General features: G+C 40.6%; 1 protein-coding gene across 6 annotated transcripts in view; it reads right to left on the bottom strand.

Moving 5' to 3' along the window:
• Nucleotides 1-4,667: 4,667 nt before the first annotated feature.
• ZKSCAN8 (zinc finger with KRAB and SCAN domains 8) overlaps nucleotides 4,668-10,984 on the bottom strand; it is a 17,120-nt gene continuing 10,803 nt past the window's right edge. For all 6 annotated transcript variants that reach the window (XM_037734872.1, XM_017518447.2, XM_017518450.2 and 3 more), the window contains 3 exons: nucleotides 10,311-10,402; nucleotides 9,874-9,997; nucleotides 4,668-9,186 (listed from right to left, as the gene is read on the bottom strand). In XM_037734872.1, the coding sequence (XP_037590800.1) occupies nucleotides 8,225-9,186; nucleotides 9,874-9,997; nucleotides 10,311-10,402 (1,178 nt within the window). In that variant the 3' untranslated portion in view covers nucleotides 4,668-8,224. The remainder of the gene's footprint in view (nucleotides 9,187-9,873; nucleotides 9,998-10,310; nucleotides 10,403-10,984) is intronic.

Genomic DNA, 10,984 nt, shown 5'->3' with positions numbered 1-10,984 from the left:
TGCAACCGCCACCTACGCCGGCGGCGGTGTGGCAGGGTCTAGACTGGGAGCGGTTTGCTCCAGGCCGTGGGCAATACTCTGACTTCTTACCTCACCTCTCCGGAAGGTTGCTTTTACTTCCTGAGTTTTACCCAGGGCAGGACCACCCGGGAATCTTGGAATTTAGTTAGTGCAGCTGGTGAAATACCTTGTATGGGCCCTACAGGATTCCTTAAACCGGCACACGGGGCCACACAACTCTGGTCTTAGTTATTAGCGATCTGAAAGCCAACACATTATATCTTGTGTGCTTTCTCAAAGCGAAAGCACCAGACCCAAGAGCAATAATTTCAAAACATGACTGCCATACTGCAAAATCTCTCTGGATATTCAGTTATTTATGAAAGAATCTAACTCAAAACACTGTGGTCAGTAAATATAATGGTTTGGATATAAAGCATATAAAAGGAATAATTCCTAGAATGAAACATTACACGTGGAGGCACAAAGTTTGAATCCATCTTATGGCAGAGCATGAATTAAGAATATACAAGGATCACAGCTGAAGGCATAACTAGGGGAGAAAAGAAATGGGCAAAGCCCCAGGAAACCCAACCAAGTGGCATCTTTGAGCCCCCATTTGTAGAATAATGGATTGCAACACTAAGCCTAGCGTTCTAGACTATGAATTACTAAATACGACAGAGCAAGCAGTTATTTCTTTAGTGTATTACACATTTAAACTGATTTTCTAACTTGGGCTGAACTTATTTTGAGACCTGTTGCCCAGTGGCATAATCATAGTGGCACTGGAGTACAGTCACACAATCATAGCTCACTGCAGGCTCAACAGATCCTCCCACCGTATCCTTTTGAGTAGCTGGGACGACAGACGCATACCACCACAGCCTATTAATTTTATTTTTTGAACTTTTTTGTACAGTCTTCCTGTAGCTCAGGCTGCTCTTGAATAGCCTTAAGCAATCCTACCAAAGTGCTGGGATTACAAGCATGAACCACTGAACCCAGGTGTTGAAACTTTCTAAACCTGCTGAATAAAGTGCCATTGAACTGCAGATGGAAGCTAGTGCTTCTAGAGGCCTGCTTTTTAAAGATTTAATCCTGGGAATCACATTTCCTCCTACATATTTGCCTTCCAAAATAGCATTAAAACAGTATGTTAAAAACAAGTAAAACTGGAATGATTTTACTTGGCAAACTGACAATATTCTGGCTTGTGGTTTCCTTGGAGGGCTGGTAATTCCAGCCTAGTGGCTGTCCAAGGAACTGAGAGTCACGTTGTTCTCAAGGCTAAATCTTTGATGTTACAGTCCCTCTGCTAAAGACAGCCCCCAGTGTTTCGCCTTTGATGCTATAATGAACCAAGGTGTGGAAGACTAAAACTAGATTTGTATTTCTGTGACACTTGTATGCCGAAACATTTGGCATAGGGATGATGGCAGATCTGATGCTGAAAGCAACCCTAAAACATGATCAAAAATTTTATGGTTTATCAACACTGACATATGTTGCTGTGAACACCAAACACTAAGGCTTCTTTTCATTTTATAGTTTTACAAACCACAAAATATGCACACACTTAGGATTCTCTTAAAGCTAGGCAGAGCTAATTTTTCTAATTGTATTGCCAGTACTTCATATCTCTTTCTCCTATTTACCTTAAATATATTGAGTCTTGAAACCTCAGCATTAAGGATTTGGGGCCAGATAATTCTTTGTTGTGGGGCAGGGTGGGTCGGGGGTGTCCTCCGCAAACATGATGTTTGGCAGCATCCCTGGCCTCTACCCACTAGATGCCAGCAGCATCCCAGCTGCCCACCAATGGTATGACCAAAAATGTCCCCAGCCATTGCCAAATTTCTCCCAAAGAGAACCACTAATCTGATACACAAAACCTATTCTCAAGCACTTTGGAATTATAACCTTAACACAATAGTCTTTAGTGCTTCTTATTTTCTTTCTTGACAAACAAGGCTAGCCAAATGGAGAGCTTCAGCTTTTCACACATACTCTCCTAAAGTTGAATTTTTTTGGCCTTACTTTTAGGTACAGGTAGATCCTGATATACTATACTAGTATATGGAAACAGGTTACATTTTTGAGCACCCAAAGTGGTAACAGACATTCTTGAAAACAGCTTAAAAACTTCTGTAGATAACACCACAAATAATCCACACAATACTTCAACAAGCATTTATTAAATGCCTACTATGTGCTCAGCACTATACTAGGCACTAAGGGGTGCAGAGATACAAATATAAAAGTAATTTTTCCTGCCCTCAAGGAGCTTACAATTTAATTTTGGAAATAAATACAAATACGAAACGGTAACAGAGTGCTAGAAAATCATTACAAAGCAACATATTAGTGAGTGCATGGAGACAGTACAAACTCAAAAGATAAGTGCTGAGGCAGCACAGAATGAGGGAGGTCACCACATGAGTGATGCCAATCAGGGAGAGCTCACTCAGAAGATATAAAGATAGCTATGCTTTGAAGGGAGCGATGAACATAGCTGGGACCAAAGACCAACGAAGCAAAAACAACAGCATGAGAAAGGCACAGAAGCAAGAGCTGGTAAGCCATCATCAGTGGCTGTAGGAAGTTTGAATCTGTTGAATCAAGGTGAATATGCTAAAGAGTAATGAAGGCTGACAACTATTAAGCACAGGGGTAATGGATAATTTGGAACGCCACTGCTTGACAGGAATTATCTACTGAGTGTTACTTAGTGAAAATTAGACATTGTAAAAATGGAGTTTCAGGAGGATCACCTTGTAAACTTTACACAAGATGGGGATCCTGAGAGCAAAGAAATTGGAAAAAAAGAATTACAGTAACCTGGGCTTCTTATCTACATGAAAGGCTATACAGAGATGAGACAAACGGGAGATCAAGCCTCAAAGACAAAACTGATTAAAAACTGGACTGACAGCAAGTTTTTGGACATGGAGAATGCAGAGTAGAAAAAGGTAACTCCAAGGTTGGGGTAAAAATATGAAGGGTGGTGACACTTTTCAGGACAAAGGCATTAGGCAATGAGGCCTATTTAAAAAGAAAATGGGGGTTTGGTGTATATGATAATGAATCCTATTTTCAAATATCAAGTTGTATAGGTGTCTGTGAAAAATTCCAAAAGTCACAAACTGACCCACAGGGCGGGAAAAATGAAGTCATTTGAATACAAATAGTAAGTATAAACAAAAAACAATCAAAATGGATACATAGGAGTATAGAAAATGAAGTGAGCCAGGCATGGTGGCTCACACCTGTAATCCCAGCATTTTGGGAGGCCAAGGCGGGTGAATCACAAGTTCAGGAGTTTGGGACCAGCCTGAGAAACATGGTAAAACTCCGTCTATACTAAAAATACAAAAATTAGCCAGGTGTGGTGGTTCATGCCTGTAATCCCAGCTACTTGGGAAGCTGAGGCAGGAGAATCCCTTGAACCCGGGAGGCGGAGGTTGCAGTGAGCAGAGATTGCACCACTGCACTCCAGACTGGGCAACAGGGTGAGACTCCATCTCGAAAGAAATAAAGGAAAGAAAAGAAAAGAACGAAGATGAAGTGAACAAAAGTAAGGGAGAGTATTCTCAGTAGAGAAGGGGAGAAGAGGAAATGGGAAAGATCAGTTAAAACAAAAAGCCAGATATTGGAGAAAAAGGATCATACAAGCCAAAGGAGGGATGATCCGACAATATAAAATATAAATTAGATCAAAAAGGACAAGAAAAAAAAAAAAAAAAAAAAAAAAAAAAAAAAAATAAAAAAAAAAAAAAAAAAAAAGGCCTTACTATTTGTCCACAGGTGAGTCTAAGAACGTTTTACTGGAATGCTACGTATAAAAGCCAGTAAGAAGTTGTTTTAGGAACAGATTAACGTAAAGTGGGGGTTGAGAAAAAGGGGGGTTGAGAAATGGAAGACATGTTTGAAAAATCATGAATGATAGAGCAATAGACGAGAAACAGAATGGTAGTTGGAAACAGGCAATGAGGTTGAAAGTAGTTCACATTTTATGCTATAGATGAATTTTCTAGTGCCATCCTAAGTGACCATCTGCCTGGCCTGGTACATGGATATTTCATTTTCTTCCACAATTCTACTTCCCCTTAGGCAGTTTAGAGAAAAATATATTTGAATTTATTACTGCTTTATCCTCCCAGTTACTCTGTTAAATATGTTTTATTTGCACAATTTAACTCTGTAGTACTAAAAAGCATCAACACTTAAAGATGATATAATTATAACCCAAAAGGGCATTTTCAACCAAATTTCCAGTAATTATAACGTATTTGCACTCTACTCCATATTCTCTTCCCCATAACCCCCATAACAAGGGCTACGTATTTTTATTTTTTTATTTTTATTTTTTTTGAGACAGAGTTTCACTCATGTTACCCAGGCTGGAGTGCAATGGCGCGATCTCGGCTCACCGCAACCTCCGCCTCCCGGGTTCAGGCAATTCTCCTGCTTCAGCCTCCTGAGTAGCTGGGATTACAGGCACGCGCCACCATGCCCAGCTAATTTTTTGTATTTTTAGTAGAGACGGGGTTTCACCGTGTTGACCAGAATGGTCTAGATCTCTTGACCTCGTGATCCACCTGCCTCGGCCTCCCAAAGTGCTGGGATTACAGGCTTGAGCCACCGTGCCCGGCCGGGCTACGCATTTTTAAACAGCTAGCTAGAATTATCATGTTCATCATACACGGCATAGCACAGTAGTCAGGAGCATAGGCTCTAGAATCAAACCCTGTGGGTCAGAATCTGTTGTATCACTTACTGGCTATGTGACATCCGTCAACTTATTCAACTCTCTAAGCCTTCGTTTCCTCATCTATAAAATGGGGGATAAAATAATACCTACTGATATGGTTTGGTTGGGTCCCCATCCAAATCTCTTCTTGAATTGTAGCTCCCACAATTCCCATGTGTCATGGGAGGCACCCAGTGGGAGGTAACTGAATCTTGGGGGCGGAACTTTCTTGCCCTGTTCTTGTGATAATGAGTCTCATGAGATTTGATGGTTTTATAAAGAGAAGTTTAGTTCCCCTGCACAAGTTCTCTCTTTGCCTGCTACAATCCATGTAAGACATGATTTGCTCCTCCTTGCCTTCTGCCATGATTGTGAGGCCTCCCCAGCCATGTGGAACCGTGAGTCCATTAAACCTCTTTCCTTTATAAATTACCCAGTCTCAGGTACGTCTTTATTAGCAGCATGAGAAAAGACCTATCATTACCCTGAGAAAGGCGTAACAGGGTTGGGCACACTAAGTGCTTAATAAATGTCAGCGTTTATTATCTGGAGACTCAGAACCAAGAGTGAAGTTAACTGCTCTGTATGGGAATCAACCACACATTCTAGTACTGCACATTGCCCCATGGAGAAAATCTCTGAAACCTAAGATGCCTCTTCCAGGGCTATGTTGGATGGCGTTAAGAATTATGGAAGAACCACCTTATCATGTTAGGTCCTAAAATGAGAAGCTTAGGATGGGAGGAGAAAGTACTGATGAACCATTCATTTCAGATGAACATAAAGATAGAATCTGTAGGATAAAGGAGCTTAGTGCATGCCATTCACAGTTTTAAGAGCTCAGAATGTCATATAGTCTAGTCAACAGTATTCTACGCTAACAGTGTGAACTTGAGACAAAGAATGACTTCTGCTGATGTCCTCAAAGAATCCACAGCCTTTTTCTATTGTGTTATACTATTTGGCTAATTGTATGTATGTGCTGTATCAGTTTTGATAATTCTTTCAAGACACAGTCTTTTCACATACCCCAACATAACACTAATTTTTCTAGTCATATTATTTTCTCTGAATTTATGCCAGATGCTTAGTAATTCTGAGATTTAAGTAATCTGGCTATACATTACTCTGAATACTGATGCATAAAGAGACTTTAGCTGGTACATCTGTACATACTTCAATATGTTGTTCTGGTCTATGGCCATACCACCCTGAATGTACCCAATCTTGTTATTATGTTGCTTTGCTAAAAGGGCTTTTTATTGGAATAGAAGGGAACTGTTCCTCTATTCCTAAGTGTACAGCAGGTATGTGTGTACATACACGTGCACACACACGTATTTTCCCTCTGACAATGAAGCCATCATACTTAATATTTGCATACAACGTAGTACTGGCCCCAGGAAGAATCGGTATCTTACAAAGCGTAAGGCACAACTGAAAACAGAGAGTGAAGATCTAGACACAATCAGACTTACTTGTTTTTGGTTTCTTGAAATTTCAAGTACAAAGAAATTAGGAATGGTAACTTATAAATCAAAAAAAGAAACGAGACGGGAGGATAAGAAAATAAATGACAATGAAAAGGACTGTTGAAAACCAATGTGACAAATGATGGGTGCCTTCATTCACCAACTGCTTAATGAAATTGATGTAGATTAACTATGATGTTGGTGGTCAAGGGCTTTAGGGAGGCAGAGAAGGAAAGTTATAGGGAAAGAATTGATGACTCAAAAGGTGGTCCTCTATGAGGAAAGATTTTCATTGCTTTTTCTGACTCATCAATAAAAAATAATATGATTAACTGTTATTCCTTTTCAGGACAGTCACAGGGTAAAATCGTGAACTTTTCACCAGAACCTATATAATTTTCTTCTGAATAGGTTTAATGGAATCAATTTTAAGTTTGAAGGTAAATTTTGGTAAGCCAAAAATTACTCAATTCCAACTCTGGTAAATCAGTGGCTACTCAAATGATTAAAATGAAGTGTAACAGAAGGTTTTCTCATATTGTTTATTAAATGGGAATTCTAAGAGTGTTCCAAATATTTGGAAGCATATAGTAGTACTACTGGAATAACAGTACTTGGGAATAACAAGTGATAACCCACATTGGATGCGTAAGTTCTGGCATGTTACTTTAAACAAGTCTCATTACTTTATACAGTATTCCTTGGTATAGTGAAAGCCTCAAAGATGAAATATAGTACCTGATGATAGTGAGTTTAACAGTATATCTTTGTTGGTAGATTACAGACATGGATTACGGATGCAGTGCACCAGAGTTCAAAAGAATGAAAAACTGTAAGGTAAGGTATTAGATTATCACTGTGGATATTAAAGTCATATAAACTAATGGCAAGAAACAGATGGAGAATAATGAGTGAGGTGCTGAGGCCATCTACAGAGGTGGGTGCAAGGTAATGACAGGAGTGACAGACTATCTTGTCAGGGAGTTTGCACAGGCTGATAAGAACCTGAGTAAGCAGTACTGTAATGGGCCAAAAAGGATGAGTATACATTCTTTGTAAGGAGTTTTGTCTTCCTAAAGCACCTCTGTCTCCTTCTCCTATCTGATGCCATAACTAGGATAGTGCAAGCATCTATTTGTACCACAGTGTACAGTGGGGAGGTGGAAGGAGAGTCGTAAGTCACCAAAATGTATAACTATCCAAGCTCAAGAACAGCTGGGCTGAGTTTCCACTCACTTCTTTCTCTGTATTAACTCCCATAATCATCACTGGTGTACCCACTTCCTATGCTGACACAGGTACCGGGACTGGGGGTGATGAAGGATATGCATGAATGCTTAGTGACTCAATGGAGTCAGTGAAGGTCATATATGAAGAAAAATGAGTGCTGTTAAAAATATAGCATTCTGAGTTTGTATGGGAATACAAATTCCCAGTGACTAGAGGAAATTTAGAATAAAAAAATGCATACTTAAGCATAAATACATTAAGTGTCTGTAAAAATTTTTCTAGAAAGCTACATACAAATATAAGTTTCACATAGAAGCTACTTCTGACTCTAGAGCAGCTTCTTAGATCAGATTAGGAATACAAGGGCACCTTCAAGGGAATAAATGGGAGGGGGATCACAAGAGATAGGAAGAAGCAGAGGAACTAGGAGTAGCAGCCTCTCTCAATCCTATAGCTACTCACCCAAAAGACAAAATTAAGTGCCTCAAGCCATGACAAGCAACTTGCTCTAATGCTATTTTAAATTTCTAAAGGATATATTAGGCCATCAGGAGCTCCATCAGATACTTTCAAAGACAGTCAAGCTAATCAATCTTCATGAAGGCACTGGGCCCAAATTACTAAAAAGCTATTCTAACTTTGCCACCACTATAGATTCTGGCACTAAAGTTGCAATGACCTTTCTGCTTTTTAGTACACTGAAAGACCTCTCACCAGTGTGCGGTTTCTCTAATGCTGAATAATGCTCAAACGATAACTGAAGTTGTTCCTAAACTCCTACAGATTCAGATTTTTCACCACTGTGGATTCTCTGATGTCGAATGAGACTCGACCTCTGAATAAAGGCTTTCCCACACTCATTACATTGGTAGGGCTTCTCCCCTGTGTGAATTCTCAGGTGTTGAATGAGACCAGTGTTCCCATTGAAAGCTTTCCCACATTCTTTACATTTATAGGGTCTTTCTCCAGTGTGGATTCTCTGATGTTCAATAAGGCCTGACTTCTGACTGAAGGCCCTCCCACACTCATTGCATTTGTAGGGTTTCTCCCCAGTGTGGCTCCTCTGATGACCAATAAGATGTGAGCTCCGCCTGAAGGTTTTCCCACACTCATCACACTCATAGGGCTTCTCCCCAGTGTGGATTCTCTGATGTCCAATGAGGTGTGAGCTATGACTGAAAGCTTTCCCACACTCATTACATTCATAGGGTCTCTCCCCACTGTGGATTCTCTGGTGCAGAATAAGGCCTGCACTCTGACTGAAAGCCTTCCCACACTGATTGCACTGATACGGCTTCTCCCCAGTGTGGATTCTCTGGTGCAGAATCAGGCCTGTGTTCTGACTGAAGGCTTTACCACACTCCTTACAGTGATAGCGTTTTACCTTGTTATGGATATCCTGATGTGAAAGAAGGGCTGACCTGTAACTGAAGGCTTTACCACACACATTACACTGATAGGGTTTCTCCCCAGTGTGGATTCTCCAGTGGCGAACAAGGCCTGAGCTCTGAGCAAAGCTCTTCCCACATTCATCACATTTGTGTCGTCTCTCTTGTGTAGGATTTCCCCGCTGCCTCTCTAATCTGCCCAGAAGGTCTCGGGCTTCTCCATGCTCAAGACCCCCGATAACATCCCCGTTGCATTTGGCAGCTGTCTCTCCATGTGGTTGGATTCCAGTGGATATTACCTGTTTTGAAGCCAATTCCCTGTTCTCACTCCTGGTCTCACCACCTGAAATTAAAACGTAAAAAATAAACATCAAGCCACAGTCACTTCTTATTCTTTATGCTAGGAGAAACTGAAGATAGGGAAAAAGGAAAGTACACATAGAACACCTATATGTAAACACAAAACTTCTGTCTCCAAAATGGCTTCTTAATAGTGACTTTGCTTAATAGTGACTTTCCTAGTTAGTCAACTAGGAAAGAGGTGCCATTAAAAAAAGAGAGTTATTGGAAGGGGAACGAAAATCAGGAAAGGATCAACTGAAGTCAGGTGAAATTGGGGAGTGAGAAGGAATATGGAACTACTAAAAGAACTAATTAGTAGGACAGAAATGGGCAAATGCCCCTAAATAGTCATCAAAAGGAGAACATACAATTAATTTATGTTAGAAAAATCTACGAAGGATTCCCATGACACTTGGAGAGGAAATGTATGAACTCAGAAAGTATCTGTGAGATGTCAATTCCCCAATGGCAAACATGCCAGTACCCAGGCACAAAATGTAAGAAAGTTCTGGACAGGAGAACAGGAGTTTCATGTAAAACTTCAAGAAGTCTCAACATTATAACCCTCTGTTAGATCCTGAGTTTAAACTCAACTATGTCTTTCAGAAAGGCTGTAGTTACCATACACATAAACAATAAACAAAACAAAAAAATCTAACAGGACAATAATAATGACAGCTCTCCTTACCCAGGGAGAACATGTTTCTGAAATTTTCTGGCCTGTTATCTCTACTCAGGTCCTTCTGTGATGGATCAAGAAGCCACTCTTCTCGAATAAGGGACACAGCCATGTCTTCAATCTTCTCCAAAGTCTGAAAGAAAACAAGATACCCATTTGGGGACTGGAGTGTTTCACAGCTCAAACCTAGAGTTTGAGAGATCCATCAGTATTGGGAGAGGATTAAGACTTGGGAATGTACTATGTAAAGGGATCTGAATAGCCAGGAAGAAGAGGAAAATGCATGAGATTTATTGGGGGAAATTCAGGATCAATCTGTCCCTAGGCAAAAGAATTTTTGAGACAAGTAAGTACTGCTACAAACTAGACAGTCTAGATATAGGGCAGACACCACAAACACTGCCAAGCAAAGCTATGGAGTTTCAATGAGAAAGAGCACAACTCACCTGGAATCCTGCTGTGAGAAGTGTAGCTGTCATTTCCTCGTTTCCAGAACCTCCTTTCTGGGAAGAAGTAGGACTCTGAGAAGTAGACATGGCTGAGAGGAGAAAGGAGCTATGAATGAGACCAGCCCTGTCCTGTGGTTTTGGGGGCTGGCACTCACCTATTCCAAATTATTTATATTTCAGCAGATATACATGTGTGCCAAAAATTTTGCACATGAAGTACTGATATCTTGGATTCTGGGCCTATATGTATGGTTGCCCCACAAAGCATATTCATGCCGATGTCCCTGAAGTCAGACTGAAGTTCCACTAAAAAACAGAAAGTATACTGGTTTCCTAACAGGAATCGCTTTTCAGTTTCTTCTCTACCATCAAAACTACTACTTTTTTTTTTTTTTTGGACAGAGTTTTGCTCTTGTTGCCCAAGCTGAAGTGCAATGGCATGATCTCGGCTCACTGCAACCAACACCTTCTGGGTTCAAGTGATTCTCCTGCCTCAGCCTCCCGAGCAGCTGGGATTACAGATGCACACCACCACATCTGACTAACTTTTTGTATTTTTTTTTTTTTTTTTGAGACGGAGTTTCGCTCTTGTTACCCAGGCTGGAGTGCAATGGTGCCATCTCGGCTCACCGCAACCTCCGCCTCCTGGGTTCAGGCAATTCTCCTGCCTC

Source organism: Cebus imitator, unplaced genomic scaffold (genome assembly GCF_001604975.1).
Source record: "Cebus imitator isolate Cc_AM_T3 unplaced genomic scaffold, Cebus_imitator-1.0 Scaffold681, whole genome shotgun sequence".
In the NCBI taxonomy this organism is placed as follows: domain Eukaryota; kingdom Metazoa; phylum Chordata; class Mammalia; order Primates; family Cebidae; genus Cebus; species Cebus imitator.
Note: the sequence above shows the minus strand (reverse complement) of the source record. Positions and strands in the feature narration are given on the sequence as shown.